At 34.1% G+C, this 22,870-nt stretch overlaps 1 protein-coding gene across 4 annotated transcripts in view; it reads left to right on the forward strand.

The window, feature by feature from the left end:
• Window positions 1-22,870, forward strand: part of SNCA (synuclein alpha) — a 155,484-nt gene that overhangs the window by 2,610 nt on the left and 130,004 nt on the right. For all 4 annotated transcript variants that reach the window (XM_077765104.1, XM_077765101.1, XM_077765102.1 and 1 more), the window contains exons 2-4: window positions 166-311; window positions 9,816-9,857; window positions 17,970-18,112. In XM_077765104.1, coding sequence (XP_077621230.1) covers window positions 191-311; window positions 9,816-9,857; window positions 17,970-18,112 — 306 coding nt within the window. In that variant the 5' untranslated portion in view covers window positions 166-190. The remainder of the gene's footprint in view (window positions 1-165; window positions 312-9,815; window positions 9,858-17,969; window positions 18,113-22,870) is intronic.

Consider the following 22,870-nt stretch of genomic DNA (forward strand, 5'->3'; position numbering starts at 1 on the left):
CCCCGCCCCCCCACCCCCAGTGGTTGAAATAAGAGTATACTTAAAAGTGTCTCACACACTTTTGGGAGTGATACTGATCTTTCTGTGGTTTTTACCTTGGGTGGTTCTAATTTTATTTTATTCTACCCACAAGTTCTCACTGAAATTATATCTTGTGTTCTCCAGTGTGGTGTAAAGGAATTCATTAGCCATGGATGTATTCATGAAAGGACTTTCAAAGGCCAAGGAGGGAGTCGTGGCTGCAGCTGAAAAAACCAAACAGGGTGTGGCAGAAGCGGCAGGAAAGACAAAAGAGGGTGTTCTCTATGTAGGTAGGTAACCCCCAAATGTCATCTTGATATTTATTTATGACTGGTGGATTAGGATGATCGATGCTCTAAAGGCTGGTACTTCTTGCTTGATTCATTTTTGCATCATCACTTGTCGAAAGGATAAACTGAGTCAGGGAACTGTGTGAGTAGATAAATGTGTATGTTTAGAGCTAATTAAAAAAGTGAGGATAACTTGTTTTTTCTGATGATTTCATTTTTTGGTATGAATGCTTTTGTATATGTGATTATATTTCAGAAAAAGTTTGTAAAACTCAGTCTCAGAAATAATTAAGAATATTTTTAAGAACCAAAATCATTCATGGGCCTTTGATTTTTTATCATCATGAGTAATATAGGCAAATTTTAGTGTATTCATATTTGAAAATAAGACTTTTTGATATGGCCCTGGAATATGTAAAAAGAGACCTACTGTGGCCCTAAAAATAGAAAAGACAGAAAAGTCTTTGGTATCGTTACTCCTTGTGACTACTTGGTAAACTGAAGATTAATTGCCCAAAAAAATGTGCTTGAAGGCTACTGCTAGTATCTCAGAGACATTTATACAATACATTTATCAAATGACACACATACTAAATAATGAGATGGATGCTTATCATTTTTACGTTCCAAATCACCACTTTGTAGTATTCATGTAGATCCTGACACTCTTTTTCTTATCTTGAACTGTGTTTGTTTGGGTGTTATTTTACAAATCCCTTCAGATTTTTTGGGAAAGGAATAGACACATACATAGAAAAACACTCATCCACAGGGACACAGACACACAGGCACACAGTCACCTTCTGCCCGTCCTGCCTCTCCTCTTACTCTTCTGCTCCCCTGAGCCCTTCCAGTCTCTGGTGGCAGCTGTAGAGGCTGTAGCACAGGGTATGCAGTAAGGTGGAGGGTAATGTACTGGGGGGCATAGGGCGCTATGCCTATGTCTGTGGGTGAAAGACAGCTATCTCCTCTCCAACATGGATGCACTGAAGAAGAGTTATGAACCTTTTTATACTTTTTATGAATCTTCTCATACTATTTTTTTCTCACTGCCCATAGACTCAATATTAGCTTGAGTTTACTACAAATCTTCAGTTAAATTCTTCTTCTATCTTAAGACATATTTTCAGAAATTCATTGAACTAAAGAGTGTTACAAGAGAAAAAAATGATGACTTAATTTCACGTGTTTTGGTGAAGTGTGAATTAGATCTTTTTAGATGGAATTTGGAATACTGAATCAGTGATGTGCAAATAACCGATATCCTTCTACTTGTCTTCAATTTTCCAAGTTGTCCAAGTGTACCCTTGCAACTACTTCGATTTCAGTTACTTTATAACTTAGTAACTTTTTTTAAAATATTTTTTTACAAAGCTAGTATTTACTTCATTAGTTTGTAGTGAGTTCAGGAACTGTTGAATATTTATTTAATACATTGCTCTCTTCGAGGTAATAAGCAAGCTTTATCACCTGGAAAACTTTATTTTCATTGTCAACCATGAGTTTGCGCAAATAAAATGATTTTATTTTTTAGAGATTAATTCTGTTATTTACTCTGACACTATAATATGAAATTATAATTAATTTATATGTCACATGTATTTTTAAATCATCTTCAGTATTTATCATGATATTTAATACATAGTACATTCTATAAATTGTATGTTGGTTGTGTCCTGAAGTATAATTAAAATTTGAACTCAAAAACAGGATTTAGGATGAAAATTGACCATAAGAAGACACAGTATATAGGTCAGGGGTTGGGAAACTTTTCCTGTAAAGTGCTAGATAGTAACTATTTTAGGCCATAAGATTTCTGTGTGAATTAATCAACTCTGCTGTTGTGGTATGAAAGCATCCATAGACAATAATTATCTGTGTTCCAGTAAAATCTTACTATTTAAACAGGTGGTGAGTTGATTTGACCCATAGACTATATAGTTTGCTGACTCCTGGAAAAGTAGAGAAAACATAGACTTGGTGTCAGACAAACCTCACATCTGGTCTGGGCTATGTTGTTTACTGCCTTGAGAAGACTATAAAACTTACTTAACATCTATGAGCTTTACTTTCTTCATTTGTAACAATATGATTTAGGTAAATGCAACTACCTTGCAGAGTTTTTGTGAGAATGTCATAATAAAATAAAACACATGAGTGATAAAGTACACTTAAAAAATAGACTTTTTTTTGTAGTGGTGTAGATTCATAGCAAGATTGAGAGGCAAATAGCAGAGGTTTCTCATGTACCCTTTGCCCCTACACATGCATAGCCTCTCCCATGGTCAACATCCCCCACCAGAGTGGTACATTTATTAAAATTAATGAACTACACTGACACATCATGATCACCCCAAACCTATAGTTTATTTAAAGATTCCCTCCTCGTGTTGTACAGTCTCCGGGTTTGGACAAATGCATAATAAAGTATACCCAGTATTGTAGTATCATCTAGATATTTTGGGTGTCTTAAAAATTGATTGTATATCATTTAGTCATCTCCTTCTACCAACCCCAGGTAACCACTGATATTTTTACTGTCTCCACAATTTTATCATATCCAGAATGTCGTATAGCTGGTACGGAGACTGTTAAGATTGGGTTCTTTTTCTTAGTAATATGCATTTAAAGTTCTTCCATGCATTTTCATGGCTTGAAAGCTTATTTCCTTTTAGCATTAAATATTAATCCCACTGTCTGGATGTATCACACTTCATCTGTTCACCTACTGAGGGACATCTTGGTTCCTTCCAAGTTTTGGCAATTATGAATAAACCTGCTATAAACATCCATGTGTGGGCTTGAGTGCACGTAAGTTTTCAATTCCTATGGGTAAGCACGAAGGATCACTATTGATGGATCATATGATAAGGGTATGTTTAGTTTTTTAAGGAAGTAACAAATTGCCTTCCAAAGTGGCTGGATCATTTTGCATCCCACCAATACTAAATAACAGTTCTTGTTGCTCCACATCCTTGTCAGCATCTCATGTTTCAGTCTTCTAGATTTTGACCAGTCTAAGAGGTATGTAGTCATGTCTGATAGTTTTAGTTTACATTTCCCAGATGATAAATGATGTGGATCATCTTTTTATAAGCTTATTTGTCATCTATACATATTCTTTGGGAAGGTATCTGTTAAGATCTTTGGTCTAGTTTTTAATCTGGTTGTTTGTTTTCTTACTGAGTTTTAAGAATCCTCTATTGGATTGTAGTTCCTTTTCAGACGTATCTTCTGCAGATATTTTCTCTTGGTCTATAGCTTTCCTCACTCTTGACTCTTTCATGGAGCTGAAATTTTTAGTTTTTAAGGAAGTTCAGCTTATTGATTCCTTATTTCATGGCTTGTGATTTTGGTCTTTTATCTACAAGTCATTGGAATACCCAAGGTCATGTAGGTTTACTCCTATGTTATTTCTAGGAGTTTTATGGTTTTGTTTTACATTTAGGTCTATGACCTTTATTGCATTAAATTTTTTTTGTGAAGAGTGTAAAGTTGGTGTCTAGACTCCTGTCTTCCCTTTCCCCCCTCCTCCTCTTCCTTCTCCTAATTCTTTTCCTTTTCCTTTTTTTCTCCTCCTCTTCCTCCTCCTCCTCCTTCTTATGCATGTGGATGTTCAGTTGTTCCAGCACCATTTGTTAAAAAGACTGTCTTTGCTTTATTGTATTGGTTTTGTTCCTTTGTCAAAAATCAGTTGCCTATATTTATGTGGTTGTATTTACAGGCTCTCTATTCTGGTCCATTGATATATTTGTCTATTCTCTTGCTGTTATAACACTGTCTTGATTACTGTAGCTTGAAGGCAAGTAGTGTCAGACCTATGATTTTATTATTTGACTTCAATATTATCTTGGCTATTCTGGGCCTTTTGTCTCTCCACATAAACTTGAGAATCTATTTGTTGATATCTATTAAAAACACTTGGTGATATTTTGATTAAGATTGCACTGAACTATACATCAAGTTTGAAGAACTAAGATTGTATTGGACTATAGATCAAGTTAAGAAGAATTGAGATCTTGACAGTATTGAGTATTCCTATCCATGAACATGGAATATACTTCCTTTTATTGAGTCCTCTGATTTTGTTCATTTGTAGTTTTCCTCATACAAATCTTGTATATATTCTGTTAAAATGTCTACCTAATTATTTCAGGGGTTTTTGGGTGCTAATATAATTGTATTGTGTTTTTAATTTTCAATTTTAATTGTTCATTGCTGGTATATAGGAAAGTGGTTGACTTTTTTTATTAACCTTGTATCTTGCAGTCTTAACAATAATCACTTAGGGTTTTTTTGGCCATGATTGATTTGTTAGGATTTCCTACATAGACAATCATGTCATCTGTGAATGAAGACAGTTTTATTTCTTCATTCCCAATTTGTATACCTCTTATTTCCTTCTTGTGTCTTGTTACACTAGCTAGGATTTCCAGTATGATGCTTCTCTTGTTCCTGATCTTAGTAGGAAGCTCTAGTTTCTTGTTATGAAATATCATGTTATCTGTAGATTTTTTATAAATCTTTATCAAGTTGAGGATGTTCCCCAGTATTCCTAATTTATCAAAAGTTTTTATCATAAATAGATGTTGCATTTTGTCAAATGCTTTTTCTGCACCTATTGATATGATCATGTAATTTATCTTTTTTTACCCTGTTAATGTGATGGATTGCTTTAATTAATTTTTGAATATTGAACCAACCTTGTGTACCTGGTGTGAATTCCACTTGGTTGTGAAGTATAATTCTTATTACACATTGCTAGATTTGATTTGTTAATATTTTGTTGAGGATTTTTGTAAAGCACACTTTTATATAGGAGCCATGGTTATTATTATCAAACAAGGTGTTCAACAGAATACTTGCTTTGCCAACATATTTTCTTTTTATCTTTTCATTCTTCATTACAAAACTCATCAATAGCTAGAGTGAAATACTGGAAGTGACTAGAGAAAGTTTTCAATTTCAGTATGGCTGAAGATGGTTAGCACACAGTTCTCTTAAGCCTGAGGATGAAAGTACTCTTATTCCTTCATAATATATTTTTATTATATATTTTAACTAAGTGAGGAACTACCTTTTAACTAAGTGAGGAACAACCATAAGAGTCAGTACTATTTTATGATTTTTCTTCACTTGTGATATATTTGTATACAAACATTCAATCAATATAGTTCAATTCAATAAATAACATTTATCTCAATCAAATGGGTCAGAAATTATAAATGCGGAGTCAAATTGAAGAGCAAAAACAAAATTCATTTTCTTCATGTAATGCCAAGTATTATAACTGTAAAGGCAAAATAATTATCTTCACAACTCTCCCAAAGCCATTTTGCTCAGCAAGCAGCAGTGGTCAGGAGCATGGATTAATATCAAACTCTCAAAACACAATATGCTCCAGCTGCATCAAATTGACAAAGTCAACATAACATGCACAATAGCAGTATAGTTGAGTTCTTGCAACTCCTAGGCGTTACTTTCAACCTTCTTTATGCTGTACCTTGTGAAGTCATGAGAGATAAGATGGGATAGCTGTGGTTACCTCATCCCATGGAAGCCATCAGCACTGGCCTCTCTTCAAGTTACTAGTCACGTAGCTACTTGGTATCTACTTTGTAGCTATAGATTTTCAATGACGATTACTCATCCATGAAATGTTAGTTATTAATTACACATACTAACAAAGAATTGACAGCAAACAACAGGTGATAAGTTTGATGTGAAGCAACTTCATTAAGACTCTCATTTATCTTTGAATCAGAATACATTCCATGATTTATCCCAAGGTCAAATTCTCAGCTATTACTCAGGCAGAAAGGAAAGACTACAGACCAACTGTTAATTTATTTCAAATAGTTGTTTTTAAAAATATAGGGTACAAGGAGTGAGTAGTAATAAGAAGTATTCTCCTAAATAAAAGGTGTTCTCACCTTGTATAGTTCCAGGATACAAGAAATTTCAGATACCACAGTTAGTTGAATAATACTAGTCCCTCACAACACAGGTGGAATTTCTGTTACCACAGTACATAAACTATGATTACATAAAGTACAAACTTTGCTCCTAGCCTTTCAGCCCACAGACTGCTATAATAAATAACAGAGAATCATTATAATCCATAATCAAGTTACATCACTCTTTTCAAAGTTTTTTAGCGACTGGTCATTGTACATCTGCTATTTGGTTCACACAATTGGCAAAGCCACTAGCTGTATTGGTTCTCCCAGTGATAGACCCATGTGATATTTTACAAACACGCATAGTTGAAAAAAAGAAATTGGCCACAAAATATTGAAATGCAGCAAAGAAATAAAGTGAAAATTGCTGGATGTAAAATTTGAAGAAAACAATATTTTAATCACACAACAAATAGCTAACTTTGGGAATAGTGACACGGCTACTGTTCAGGAGACTCAATAGATAGTGGAACTTACTCAAACTGATTGAATAAATGGAAGAAATTGCCATGAATAAGTTGGAGATGTTCCAGAGGAAATGCTCCTGCAGAAGTAACCCACATTAGAGGAACTATCAGTGAGAGAGAGCATGATGTTAAAAGGATAACATTTTGGAAACTGATCCAAACTTACAAAGGTGGATGACAATTCTCTAAGACTTAGGAAAGATGCTCACTCCATATAGAAAGTTATACAATGAGAAGACAGCAGCACTGTTTAAACTCCTTTTGATAAGTGTTTTTACAAAGAAATGAAACAGTTTAATTCTCAATGTCTTAAACTATAGTATTACAATATAAAGATTTGACTAGTTTTTCACTAACCTACAAATTTATAAATGAGTAAGAGAATTTTTAATGTTTTGAAAAAAACATTTAAAGGTCATGGAACAAATGTACTGTTTACTACCAATTAATTGTCATTTCCTTCATTGATATTTAAGACCACTCTCTACAGCTTCACCTCAGCTCGTGTATGCTCACCTTACAATCCCACAGTTCTGTGCAAAGTGAACACTGACACTAAAATATGCACATGTAAACACACGAACACATTGACACATCCTATGATATATATGTAAAATATTATGTTGTATCCTTTTATATATTTAATAACTGCACAATTTCATTTATATGAATTTTTTATTAATGATTTGTCCTATATTTCACCTGAAAATCCCTTTACAAATATTATATGAAAATAATAATAGTGATTTCTTACTATTTGCTATGTATCAAACATAGTTTTAAGAACTTTATATGTATATTTCCTTTATTTTCATGTTTGCCAAATGATATATATTTGATTATTATGATAAAGATTGTAATGCAAGAAATCTAAATCCAGAGCACACATTTAAAAATTTAATTTAATTTATTTTTATTATTTAAATATGTTAACATCCAATGGTACATTAGTCTCAGTTGTAATAGTGATTTGACAATTCTATACATTAGTCAGTGCTCACTGCAGTGAGTACAGCCATCTGTTGCCATACAATATTATTGCAGTAAAGTTGAGTATATTCTCCATGTGGTACTTTTCATCTCTGTGGCTTATTTATTTTATAACTGGAAGAGGTTGTACTTAATCCTTTTCACCTACTTCACTCATCTCCCACCCACCTTCCCTCTGGCATTCACCAGTTCTCTGTATTTATGAGTCTGTTTCTGTTTGTTTGTTTGTTTGTTTTGTTGTTTAGATTCCATAGGTGCAATTATATGGTACTTGTCTTTCTCCATCTGACTTATTTCACTTAATATAATATCCTCTATTGTCCATCCATGTTGTTCCAAATAGCAAGATCTCATTCTTTTTTATGGCTGAGTAGTATTCCATTGTGTGTGTGTATGTATATATATATATATACACATTGTATTTTCTTTATCCATTCATCTATCTGTGGACACTTAGGTTGCCTTCATATCTTGGCTATTAAAATAATGCTACAATAAACATAGGGATGCATATGTCTTTTTGAATTAATGCTTTCATTTTCTTCAGGTTAATATTCAGTAGTGGGATTACTGAGTCATATGGTATTTCCATTTTTAAGTTTTTGAAGAACTTCCATACTGTTTTCCAAAGAGGTTACACCAATTTACATTCCCACCAATAGTGGCCCAAGGATTCCTTTTTCTTCACATCTTTGCCAACATTTCTTTCTTTTTGATACTCACCATTCTGACCAGTGTGAGGTGATATTTCACTGTGGTTTTGATTTGTACTTATGCGATGATTGGTGATGTTGAGCATTTTTTGATGTGTCTGTTAGGCATCAGTATGTCTTTGGAAAAATGTCTATTCAGGCCCTCTATCAATTTTTTAAAAATATTTTATTTCTGAGAGAGACAGTGTGCGTAGGGGAGGGCCAGCGAGAGGGGGAGACACAGAATCTGAAGCAGACTCCAGGCTCTATGCTAGCTGTCAGCACAGTGCCTGATGTGGGGCTCGAACCCACCAACCATGAGATCATGACCTGAGCCGAAGTCGGACACTTAAGCGACTGAGCCACCCAGGCGCCCCCCTCTATCCATTTTTAAATTGGATTATTTGTTGTTTTTGGTGTTGAGGTGTAAAAGTTCTTCATATGTTTTAGATATTAGTCCATTATCAAATATATCCTATGGGAAATCCTCTCCCATTCAGTAGGTTCTCTTTTCATTTTGCTGATGGCTTCCTTTGCTATGCCAAAAGCTTTTTATTTTGGTGTATTCTCCATCATTTGTTTTTCCTTTTGTTAACTACGTCAGAAGACATATGCATAAATATGTTGCTAAGATTGAAGCCCATTTTGAGTTGATTTTTGCATATGGTGTAAGAAAGTGGTTTGGTTTTACTCTTTTGCACGTAGCTGTCCAGTTTTCTCATCACCATTTATTGAAGAGACTATCTTTTCCCATTGTATTTTCTTGCCTTCTTTTTCATAGTTTAGTTGACCATGTAAGTCTGGGTTTATTTCTGGGGAAAAACTACATTCTTACCTACAATGCTATAGTTTATTTTATGTTTTATCTTTATTGGAAGTCCTTCAATATATTCAAATTGAAACTTCTTAACTATTTTGAAATGGTTTTATTAAATGTGATACTTTTCTTGACTGTTTAGTAAAATCTAAGTTTAAATATGATGCATCCAAATTTCACTTAATGCCTTTATTGTATATTTTCATAAAAATATTCAGCAAACATTTAGTGAACACCAAGCTATGTATGGAATTGTTGAATCACTATATTGTACACCTGAAAGTAATATAACACTGTATGTTAACAAACGGGAATTGAGATAAAAACTTAAAAACAAAGTTTTAATTGTGGGTTAATATTTTAATGAGAGAGAACCTCCTTCTAGCATTGCTTCTTTCTATTTGTTGTGTGATTACCGTATTTCCTTGTTTTAGGTGGGTTTTTTTTTACACCTACGGATATCTTTCTATATGAGCTTCTGAAGATTGAGAATTTTCATTAGTTTTATTTAAAGCTAGCTAATCAGCAATATAAGGACAATTTAAGACTTATTTATATTTTAAAATTTGTTTTTATAGGCTCCAAAACCAAGGAAGGAGTGGTTCATGGTGTGACAACAGGTAAGCTCCATGGGGCTTATATTCAAGAATGATGTGGAAACTGGTAAGCATCAATCATTCAGAATGTAATTGTAAACAACCACTGTGATCATAGAGAAGCATTCTAAGGGAACAACAGCTTTGTTTAACCTTAATTCTTTATTACGTATTTTTAAGTAGGTTAATATTTATTATAAATAAATAAAATGCAATATATTTCACTGTCAAGAATGATGGCTCCGAATTGACCAGATAGGTTTAATTTATGGTAGTAATAGCATTTGAATATTCTGACCAACATAACACTTTGGCAAATGGCTACCATAAATTATGTATAGGAATTGCCATTTTTCAAAGGATTAATGTAAAATTTTCTGTTTAGAGTATAATAAAACATTCTGACATTAAACTATACTCAGTATAATATTTCCTTGATGATTCAGAAAGCGTTTTTGGAAACACCCTTGGAATGATCGGTGAAGTATTTATTGTTTTTGTCTCTATTTGGCATAATTTCATCAAGAATCTGAATAGGTCTATAAGAAAATTGTAATAACTTAATATCAAAACTGATGAAAATGTTGGTGGTAATGATGAGAAGGAGGAGTCTGATAGGGATAGAAATAGAAAAAAATGAAAGGAGAACTGAAGTTTAATAATCGTAAGAGCCCACAGACTTGCTGTGATTCAGTTTCATGTTGTATGTATTCCAGGCTGCCTGGCAAATGCAGTAAAACAGGGTATATAAATCAGAAATACAATTCATACGACCAGAGAGCAGTAAGTGTAATAGTGTCTCAGAAAGATACCATGTTCCCATTACTGAATTATAAAATGGAAATGGGGAAAATCAAGTGAGAGTATTAATACAGTACTGTGGTTGATACCATAATTCTGGAGCCAGACTTCCATGGTTTAAATTTCTACTTATTGTTTGTGAGTTGTGTGATTTTCTGCAGGAATCATAACTTTTTTGTGATTTAGTTTCCTCATCTATAAAATAATAAAGAGAATTAATGTATATAAACTCCTAGAGTAATGAAGACAAGTAGTGTGTATTATGTAAGTGTTATTTATCCTCACTTTATAATGAGTCTATCTTGAACATTTTACAGATAGTGGAGAAAAATATTTCATATGACTACTTTATACATACTTTTGATAAATAAGTGAGGATGCAAGATTAAAACAGAATGCTTTGAAACTGTTTCTGCTAGAAGGTAAATTAAAGTATGCTGTTTGGGGCGCCTGGGTGGCTCAGTCGATTGAACATCCGACTTCGACTCAGGTCATGATCTCTCAGTTCGTGGGTTCGAGCCCCATGTGGGGCTCTGTGCTGAAAGCTCTGAGCCTGGAGCCTGCTTCAGATTCTGTGTCACCCTCCCTCTCTGACCCTTCCCTGCTCATGCTGTGTGTGTGTGTCTCTCTCTCAGAAATAAATAAAACATTAAAAAAAAATATGCTGTTTGTATTTGCTGTGTTGGCAATTCAATCAATATGTAATGCCAAGAACTAGGCAAGTAAATAAACTGTATTGACTTGTAGGGACCTTTCCATAAATATGATGTTATTAAGCATGATTTTAATATGACCTGGATAGCGGTGCCTGGGTGGCTCAGTTGGTTAAATGTCCAGCTTCATCTCAGGTCATAATCTCAAGGTTTGTGGGTTCGAGCCCCGCATCATATTTGGAAGCTTTGGATTCTGTGTCTCCCCCTCTTTCTGACCCTCCCCTGCTCTCTCTGTCTATCTCTCTCTCTCAGAAATTAAAAAAAAAAATGACCTGGATAGCAGACAGTTGGAGACTGTACTATTTGAATGGCATAGCTAGATTAGTGGTGTTCCAATTGATAGTTGAAGAATCCCTGTGGTTTAGAAAGCAGATAAGCAGGTAGCCAAATTTGGAGTCTGTGGTAAAATGAAAGAATACAGCTAATATAAAATCATCTAATGGAGACAATGGAGATGGGCTGCAGGGACAACTGTTAACAAAGTCAGCACTTTTATCTTCTCCAGAATGACAGATAGTAAATGGGTGTGTGTGTGTGTGTGTGTGTGTGTGTGTGTGTGTTACTGAAGTTTGTACAATAAGGCAACATTTTGTTTCTGAAGAGCAGTAGCCTGCTACCTTATGATTCTCTGATTTTATAATATTGAGAAGTTTTTGTATCATGTCTTTGACATACTGAGGAATCTGAGATGACACATAGGAAAGATGTTTTCATAATTTAGTTTAATCTAGGGCTTCTCAAATGAATGTGACCTTATTTAAATTGTTACTATAATTGAATGAAACCAGTGTTCCACACAAAACTATGGAAAATGCTGCTAAGCAGCAAGGCCATGATAATTTTGATATGGGTGATATTTATAACCATTGTACTAATCAACTGCCCTGGCAATAGTAAAATATTAAAAAAATGTCATAGGTAGTCTGACCAGGAGAAATGCATTCGGATAAATCTGTAATAAATACCATCCTTCTCACATATCAGGTTATGAATCAGATTATTTAATATAAAATCCAAATTCCAAGTATAAGGATAAATAAGACAATTACCTCAATGGTTAAGGAGAAGAATTAGATATTATACTTGGTCTAAAATATTTATTATGGCTACATAATATAAGTGCAAAATCTATTATATAGTATATAACATTATCAGCTGATGTGAAAGGAAAAGTTTCCTTAAGATTCATCCCATTACTTATTTTTGCAGGAATATCAACTTCAATAAACTTACTTAGACCAGGAGTTTTCTACCTAAAAAAAATTTCAAGAAAAATGAATTCCCCTGGTTAGATAATCTCACAAAAACAAAATCTAAAAATTGCTACCTTAAACCCTAGCTTTTTTATAACAGTTCATTAATGTTGTAGTTGCCAACTGAATACATAATTTTATAGAAAAATATAAGCATGTATTTAATCTGGACTTACTGAATGACATATCTTTGAAGGTCCTTAAAAAAATAAATGTTATTAGGGCACCTGGGTGGCTTAGTTGGTTAAGCGTCCGACTCTTGATTTCTGCTCAGGTCAGATCTCACACTTTGTGAGTGAGATCCAGCCCCGCATCCAGCTCTGTGCTAATAGTGTGGAATCAGCTTGAGATTCTCTCTCTGCCTCTCTCTCTCTTCCCTTCCCCCACCTGCTCTCTCTGTCTCTGTCTCTGTCTCTCTCTCTCTCAAACTTAATAAACAAACATAAAAATAATATGAATGTTAATAAAACCTTACTTTTTCCCTCATGGAAGTATGGTATAAAGAAATTCCAATTATTGGAGATTTTCTGAAGGTTTTGATTCTTAGAAACAGAAGTTTATTACATGTTAATGAACACAACCAATTTCAACATGCTTTAATTTAAATTTCCAAATTAAAATGTTTTATGACATAAATTTATTTCCTCAAATATATGATTTGTACTCTTCAAAGCTACTATTCCTAACTTTTTAATTATGTTTAAAAACAAAGTTTGGATTTACTATATCTATTCAAAAAGTTGGTGCCACATTTCCTTTCTGAAATTTTATTTTTGACTTAAATCTAATTATCAAAGTTAATGAATAAATTACAGAATACACAAAATTTCTCTTAATGCATTCAAAATCATTTATTGAGTACCTGCTGTGAAAATAATATGAAGAAAAGTAACAGGATCTTTGATTTTAAAGAACTCCAGATAGACTGGTGGAGGTGGATAGACATAATGGGAAGTGAATAATTCTGGCACAAAGTTCAATAGCAGAGATATATCTAAAATATTAGGAGATCACAGGAGGAGGAACAGGATACCTATTGGGGGTAAGGTTTTTAACGTGGAATTAGATATCTGAGGTGGATTTTAACAGCAGCTTGAATTTCCTGAGTAAATAGACAGGAGATATCTGAGAAGGATCAAAGGTTCTGGCCAGATGAAGCTGTATGAAAGAAATTGGGAAAGCTAGGAACATTTGGGGGAAAACATTAAATATTATACTATCAGTTAGTTGGAAGGAAGTATCCATTTTGATCCTGGTTGTGAGGTCTTTTCCCTTAAAAATGAATATTATTTATTAGATGAAAAATTACTAATTTGAATGTGACTCCTTTCCTTTTGTTTTGTCACCCTTTTGTTTGGCATATCAACAAAGAGAGAAACAATGTAAAAGTTCTTAAAGGGGATTTGGGGCTCAAGGTCAGTGGATAATCCACTAGATAAATCAAGTCCAATGAAATCTTTTAAAATGTGTCTATTATTGCTACATTTACACTCTTGTCATTTTGTAATGGAACTAATTTACTTATTCTTACAGTGATAAAACCTGGTCAATTATAATAAAGTACAGAGTGCATTTTATTGTGAAGTTTATGTGCACTAAAAGTAATGTGTATATATATACAAAGCCGAGTCTAGATATTGTGAAAATAACCTCTCATGGCTGGCAGAAAAAATACGAGTCTGTAAAAAGATCATAATTTATTCTTGTCTTTGAGATACTGTAACAAGAAAGTGTTCATTTTTCAAGCAAAATTTTCTATTCATGTCCTTGGAAAAAAAATGAAATGACAAGTTAAAGCCCAAAATTCACTATTTTTAAAGGATCAACATTCTGGAAATGTTTAAAAACATGAAATCTCCAGTATAGCTTCTCACTGACATTTAAATTGAACTTTGCATTGGGAATAGCCATTGCTTGTTAAGAGGCATCAACGATATCCCTAGAAGTGGCAAAGGGCAAATATCAAGTAACATCTTCTAGGGACTCTTCCTGGTTTTATACTCCCGGCTCAATTCAGTTTTTCCATGCTACCTAGAACTGAAGAGTAAGCATCTGTCCTTACAGACTACCTTACTTCCATGACCTGCTATTCAAAACCCAATTGCTTTGTCCACATTGTTCAGTCGTTGGCCTCCTCCAATGGGTGACATTAAGTCTGTATAACAATCATGTGACTAGCATATCACAACTACCACCTTAACAGCCGACAGTGTAACTCGTCGAATCCCTTGGGATGGGACGTACCTGGAGAGGATGTAAACAAGCACAAAACATAACTTCCCACCCCACAAAAATGTCTCCATTTTCTTAGGAGAGGGCCTGAGGAAAAATGTCAGTTAAAACCCCAAATTCTTGATATCTGGTGAAAAAGCAGAAAATAAAAAGTTTGTGAGGCAAAAAGAAGGCAAACATTACGTAAATGGAGATAAGAGACACAAGATGTAGACTTTATAAGTGTTACAATTTTTAGATGGAGAGATTTTTTTTCCCTATTGACTTTGAGATTAATAAAAGAGAAGAAGCTCTTGTCTTTTGTTTTTTCATAGAACTCTTCATTTCATTGAAACAAACATTTTTATTGGAGTTTCCTTTATTTGGCAATTGCACGGAGGTAATATACAAAGATTAAAAAAAAACAATTATATCAGATACGGTTTTGGAGAATTTTTGATATGAAATTAAGTCTTTGTTTCTAAACCTAATCACAAACTATTTACACTGTCTTCTCTCAATCTTTAACTTATTTTAAAAAAATCTACTGAATCATCATATTGTATTTTGTTTTATGAAAACAAATTGTAAATTTGCTCACCAAACTTCATTTTCATACTAAATGTCCAGTTTTTTGTTACCATTAAAATTGTTGAAAATAAATCTTTTTATTACAAACTTTTTTGACACTTGAAGTTTGATAAAAGGATTAAAATTTCTTCATAACCACACCTTACTCTATTGCTCATTATTTTTGTGGGCTTAAGTTTTTATTTTAATTCCAGTTAGTAAACATACAGTATTATATTAGTCTCGGGTGTACAATATAGTGATTCAATAACTCCATACATCATCTGGTGCTCACCATGACAAGTGCCCGCCTTGATCCCTGTCACCTATTTAACCCATCTCCACCTCATTCCCTCTGGTGACCATCAGTTTATTCTCTATAATTAAGAATGTGTTTCTTTATTTCTCTATCTGTTTTCTTTCCCTTTGCTCATTTGTTTTGTTTATTAAATTTCACGTAGGAGTGAAATAATATGCTTGTCTTGTATGACTTATTTTGCCTAGCATTGTACTCTGTAGCTCCAACCATATTGTTGCAACTGGCAAGATTTCATTTCTTTTTATGTCTGAATAATATTTCATTCCATCTATTGTATCTTCTTTATCCAGTCATCAATTAATGGACACTTAGTTTGCTTCCATAATGCTGCTATAAACACTGGGGTGCATATATCCCTTTGAATGAGTGTTTTTGTATTCTTTGAGTAAATATTTAGTAATGTGACTGCTGGATCATAGGGTAGTTCTATTTTTAACTTTTTGAGGAATCACCATCCTGTTTTCCACAGTGGCTGCACCAATTTGTATTCCCACCTAGACTGTATGAGTTTTCCTTTTACTCCATATACTCACCAACATATGTTTCTTGTGTTGTTGATTTTAGCCATTCAGACATGTATAAGGTGATATCTCGTTGTAGTTTTGATTTACATTTGCCTGATGGTAAGTGATAATGAACATATTTTCATATGTCTGTCAGCCATCTGGATGTCTTTGGAGAAATATCTGTTCATGTCTTCTGCCCAAGTTTTAGTTGGACTACTTGGGTTTTTGGGTGTTGAGTTCTCTATAAGCTCTTTATATATTTTGGATACTAACCCTTTATCATACTTGTCATTTGCAAATATCTTCTACCATTCTATAGGTTGCTTTTTAGTTTTGGTGATTGTTTCCTTCATTTTTTATTTTTCAGAAGCTTTTTTATTTTGATATACTCCCAGTGGCTTAATTTTGCTTTTGTTTCCCTTACCTCAGAAGACATCTAGGAAAACAAGTTTATCTGGCCAATGTCAAAGAAGTTATTGCCAGTGTTCTCTTCTAGGATTTTTATGGTTTTAGGTTTCACATTTAGATGTTTAATCCATTTTGACTTTATTTTTGTGTAAGTGGTCCAGTTTCATTCTTTTGCATGCAGCTATTCATTTTCTCAATACCATTAGTTGAAGAGATTTTTACACTGGATATTCTTTCCTGTTTTGTCAAATATTAATTGATCATATAGTTGTGGGATAGTTCCTGAATTTTCTGTTCTGTTCCATTGATCTAAATGTCTATTTTTGAGCTAGTATCATACTGTTCTGATCACTATAGCTTTGTAATGTAACTTGAGGTCTAGAATTATGATGCCTCCAGCTTTGCTTTTCTTTTTCAGGGTCACTTTAGCTATTTGAAGTCTGTTGTGGTTCTATTCAAATTTTGGAATTGTTTGTTCTGCTTTTGTGAAAAATACTGTTAGTATTTTGAAGAGATTGCATCACACTGCTTTGGGTAGTATAGACATTTTAACAATATCTGTTCTTCCAATCCATGATCATGGAAAGTCTTTCCATTTCCTTGTGTTGTCTTTTGTTTCCTTCATCAATGTTTTATAGTTTACAGAATACAGGTCTTTCACCTCTTTGGTTAGGTTTTTTCCTATGTATCTTAGTATTTTTGGTACAATTGTAAATGGGATTGTTTTTTCAATTTCTCTTTCTGTTGTTTCATTATTGGTATATAGAAATGTATCAGATTTCTGTAGATTTGTTTTGTATTCTGTGACGTTACTGAATTCCTTTATCAGTTCTAGTAGTCTTCTGGTGGAGCCTTTTTTATTTTCTATAGATAGTATCATGTCATCTGTAATGTTCATTTCAGAGGGAAAATGAGCATGTATGTATTGTGTGATGCAGAAGATATGGTGAAAATGGATGTGCTGGGTGAGATTAAAGAATTGGAATTGAAATTGAAATAAAGAAATAATTACTTCATACCACAATAGCTGCACCTTAATCATTGTTTTCCATAAACTTTCCTTAATAAAATGTTAACCAAACCTCAATTGCTCAAAGGCTTTCAATATGTGATCATTACACTTGAAGCACATTTTAATATCTGCATGATTACAGCAACATATCTTAGCAAAGATTTAATGTTTGCCTAAACCACATTCACTTAAAAATTTCCTTAGTTTTATTTCTTCTGACACTGTAGTTATTTATGGCGTGTGTAAATACAGGTCTTTAGAAGTTAACAGCTAGTGGAAGTGAAATTATTGAAGTCCTGGTTGTTCCACTGCCCCTTAATTTGTTGTTCTGGATTTATCCCAGTGGCTGAGAAGACCAAAGAGCAAGTGACAAATGTTGGTGAGGCGGTGGTGACAGGGGTGACAGCAGTCGCACAAAAGACAGTGGAGGGAGCAGGGAGCATCGCAGCTGCCACTGGCTTTGGCAAAAAGGATCAATTGGGCAAGGTATGGTTGCATACATTTTATGTTACATTTGCAAAGTCTCAGGATCACAGTGCCTTCTCATGGAAGGAAGGAATAAGATGCTTACTTGAGGGAGAGCTGACTCACCCTCCTCTTGTAAAAAGAAAAAAAATGTCTACCTTTATGTGTGCATTCTTTTTGGAGGCATTAACCCAGATAAATGCCATGAAAATTGTACAGTAATCATGATTGTTTCATTTTCTGGAAGAAAGTTAATGAAATGAACAAATGTTATAAATATGAAAAGAACTGTGACATTTCAGAAAGAATGGGTGCTTTCATGTTGGCTATGAGTCTTGCAATCTCTCTTTGTTGAAACATAACAAATGCTTTGTGCCCAACTGACAGATTTTCAAAATGAAGATCTTTTAGTTGATTTCTTTATCATGACATCATCTCTTATTAAATGGCACATTTGCTTATCGCATAGCAGTTCATTTGCAAATATGTTTGTGGAAACAGAGAGATTTGAATTGTATATCGACCAGAGATTGTGCTTTTGGGGTGATTTTAAAATTCTCAGAACTTTGCATTTCTTGACAAATATGAGACTCTAGTAAGAATATACCAAAGATATTAAGACTTTCATTTTAAACAGGTAAGTGATAGAAAATGAGATGTCAACTGGAAGATGAAATTTCATAAATTTTGTGACCACAGCGGCAGACATTTTTGCTATTTCTCTGGCACCAGGGCCTCCTTTCTACTCATTAAACAAACCAAGTACTCCTTTGCCCTGGCTCCTCCCTCTGTCTGCAAAACTCATCCCCAAGATTATATACTTGATTCACTTCCTCATCTTCTCAGGTTGTCGTTAAATGGCACCTTCTCAGTGAGGCCTACCCTTTACTCTTCGAGGTTGGAACCATTCTCTTCACCTCTGGTATTCCCAGTCTTCCTACTGTTTATTTTTTCCTTTTATACCAGACCATGTGTCACCTTTAACAAAAATAAATAACTTACTTATTTTTTATATATGTTGTTTATTATTTTCTTTGTCCCCTCCTAAAATATAAGCACCATGAGGGTGGAATATATTTATTTGGTTGGTGATATTTCACAAGTGTCTGTCAGAGTACCTGATACATAGTGGATAAGGAGGAATATTTATGAGGGAGGAAAAGAAGGAAAGAAATAAGTAAATAGGCAAAGTGATTCTTATTTCTGTATCTAATAATTATATGCATAGCATAGCAACTGTGGCTATTCAACTATCTGAAAGTTATAACCAAAGTGATGTTGGAATAGATATTTTGAAAACTATAGGAAAATAGCTTTATTTGCTGGCAAACTACTCTGGGTTATTTCCACTCCATGCAATTCTATGTAGCAGACCTGCTTTGATGGATCTTTAAAACATTGATATTAGAAAGGCAGGACTAAAAACCTGTGACACATTTTAATTTATCACGTGTATCATTATCATCTGGGCAATTGATGCTAGTTATGGAAAATCTGGGCTGGACTTCTAGGGAAGTTATTCAGCCTACACTGAAATGTATGGCTAGTGAAAGTAGTGTTCTTTTGTGCGGATTATGTTCTTCAAATAATCATATTACTTGTGCTAATACTTGTACAAATTTCTACTTTCTGTCTCAATTTGTAATTGTATTATAGCTTTAGTACATTTCAAAAGTTAGGAGGGGCCTCAGGTATTAGCACAGAGGCAATTAACCTGTTTATTGTCCTAGACTCTTCTGCCAATCTGATAGAAGCTATGTACTCTCTTCTCAGAAATATACACAGTGAATGGCTTAGGGGGATCTTGGAAGCCCATCAATAGACAGAGCCCATGATTTAGACCAATTCTCTGGTTGTGCAGAGGGGGAAAGTGAAATCTACAGAGGCGAAGTGAGCAGTCCAAGATCACATGGCCAATTGTAACTGACTGGATACCAGTACTGCTTTCCCATCCACTAGGTCGCTACCCCAATCACTTACCTTCCTTTTGAGCTGAATTATGGACAACCAGATTTAACTAGAAAAATTCTGTGCTTCAGAATATTAAGAAACCAGGGAAACATGTACCATCTCCTTCTCACCCCTATCTAAGGCATACAGTGTAAATTGCAAATAAGGCATGAAAGTGCTTCATTTCTTACAAAGTTGGGCTTGTTTTTTACTTTTCTAAAAATATTGCTATTTATCTTAATACTTTAGAAGTATTAAGCAGAAATCTAAATGATATAACAAAATTAACCATTTGGAGATATTTCTCTTATGTGTACTTACAAGTTCTTCCAAATCTTTAATATGAAAATGAAGCCATAAAATCTAGAAATTGCAGCATAGTTATAGAAGAAAAACATTAAACTAAGAATTTAAATAGCTTATTTTCATCCCTGCTCTATCACCAGCAGGCTGAATGACCTTTTGAGACTCTCCTAAGAGTCTTTCTCATATAATGAGAAACTATACCAGAAAATTGTTAAAGCTCAATTTAGCAACAATATTCTGAGTTTCTATTATAACTCAAGAAAGATGCTAATAATCTTTCCACTGTGGCTATATCTATGAAATCCCCCAAATGCTAGAGAGTTTAGATAAGATCATTCATTTTGCTCATTATGAGATTTGAAGTAATGTAATTTCATCATTCAAACTCTGATCAAAATGATTCTGGTAAATGGAAATAAGTAAATTATCATAGCTTTAACCACTAGTTAATGATTCCATCGACATCCTCATTCTTCACTCAAGAAATAATGCTTGCTCACTGTATGTCAGAAACTTTGCTAGACATTGAGGTTAAAATTATGGAAAAACTATACACTGTTTTTTCTCTTCATTAAGCTTACAGTCTAGTGACAAAGATTAATAATAATAATCTAATTGCCACACAATATGTATGCAGTTCTAAACTGTGAAATACTATGGAGTACATAGTGCTGAGAACATCCCAGCTAGTATGCAGTAGAGATAAGGGAGAGCATTACAAAGGCTTCCCTGAAGAAGTGATGTTTGTGCTGAGATCTAGAAAAATGGCTGGCAACTAATAAGCAAGTGGGCATTGGAGGAAAAAAAAAACATTGCAGGCACAAGTAACAACATGAGGAAATCTCATGTGGTAGGAAGGGACTATGGCAAGTCAAATAGGACTGTTGCTGGAACCACAGAAAATAAGGTAGAAGAAGCTGGAGGGGTGTACGGAGGTCACACCCTGGTTGACCATGTTGAGAATGTTGGTCTTTATTCTAAGAATGAAGGAACCTATTAAAAGCATTTAAGCAAGGATCTCAGCCTATAATTTTGCATGTTGAATAGATGTCTCTACTTGCCAGGCAGGAAGCAGATTAAAGGCAGGGAAGAGTGAAAACCAGAGACATTAGTGGGCTGTGGTGGAAGGAGGAGATGATTGCATATTCTAAGATGTTAGTGGGGGAAGGGAAGGGAATGGATTAATTTAAAGACTATGTAGGAGGTAATATCAACTAGCTTTGGTGGCTAATTCCATGAGACTTGGGGGAAGAGGGATGTGATCAGCGGGACTTCTGGACTGTTGAAGTGTATTGTTGGCTGTGCCATTCTCTTGGCAGTTGGTGCCTCTCTTGAATATTAAGAAAACTGCAAAAGGAGTGGCTGTATTGATGTTTAGCCTTCATGCCTTTTGAGGGTATTGGCTCATTACTCCCTGATTAGTGGAACAAATCTTTGTTTTTTTCTTTTCTTTCCTACTTCCCTCTCTCCTTCTTTTCCTCCCCCTCTCCCTTCCATCCTTCCTTCTTTTCTTCATTTCCTCCCTGTGGTGTTTTCTCTTCCTTTTTTTTTTTAACCAGAGCCCCAGTAGCTCTTTTTGGTTTTTCTGTTTTTATTTGATAAATTCATTTATTTGAGCATGTTTGCTTTGGTGTATTCATCTCCTTTTGATGTTAACAGAGAGCTATAATGACAGATACCTAAGTATTGTTTTGATTTTGAATTCCATAAATGAAGCAATCTTTAGATCCAATTTCTAATTATGAGACATTAGATTAAAGGACAAATGAGATGTCTTGAATTTTAAGAATTTGCTCTATCAAATATTATTAGCTCCTCTACTGAATATATTAGAATTCTACATCTACTGATCTATATTTTTACCTGTGTGCACACAAGAGGTTATAGCTATTTCATTTCCTAAAACTTATTTGATTGGCATAGTAGAAATAGGCTGCAAGTGCATTGGCAGAGATACTCAAGTTTTAAGTTCACACAAAGAGTGATGGTATATAGGCAAAATTTGTTTCCTACTTCTAATGAGAACAAATTATCTGCTTATACAAGACTATTAGAAACAAACTATCAAGCAAGAGGTTCTGTAGCACATTTATGTTTTCAGTATACAGCTAGTCACTACAACATTTTCTCCATTGTAACCCCTCAACAGTGCTTTGCATGTGGTTACTGCTTAAATCAATCCTTGTTGAACAAATGAGCATTTATTTAATGCTATCTGGATACTCTAGCAGAGCTGGATCCTCAGTGTCCCTAAGGTCCATAATTTTGTAAAATATTTCTTTTTTATTTATAGAGTGAAAATTCTACATTTACTATAGAGCTACTGCCTGACAAATAGTACAGCAGCCAGTTTCATTATCACATGCCATTTAGGCATTGAACTACCTGCATTGAAATTAATAGGTTTCATTCAAGAAATAAGCTTGAAATATTTATAGCCTCAGATACTTGAAATATTCAAGTTCATCTGGGGCTTTTGTTTTTCCATCAGAATCAGAGTGAAGTGCCTAAACAGTGTCATTT

The sequence above is a fragment of the Crocuta crocuta genome, unplaced genomic scaffold, assembly GCF_008692635.1.
Source record: "Crocuta crocuta isolate KB4526 unplaced genomic scaffold, BGI_CrCroc_1.0 scaffold134, whole genome shotgun sequence".
In the NCBI taxonomy this organism is placed as follows: Eukaryota; Metazoa; Chordata; class Mammalia; order Carnivora; family Hyaenidae; genus Crocuta; species Crocuta crocuta.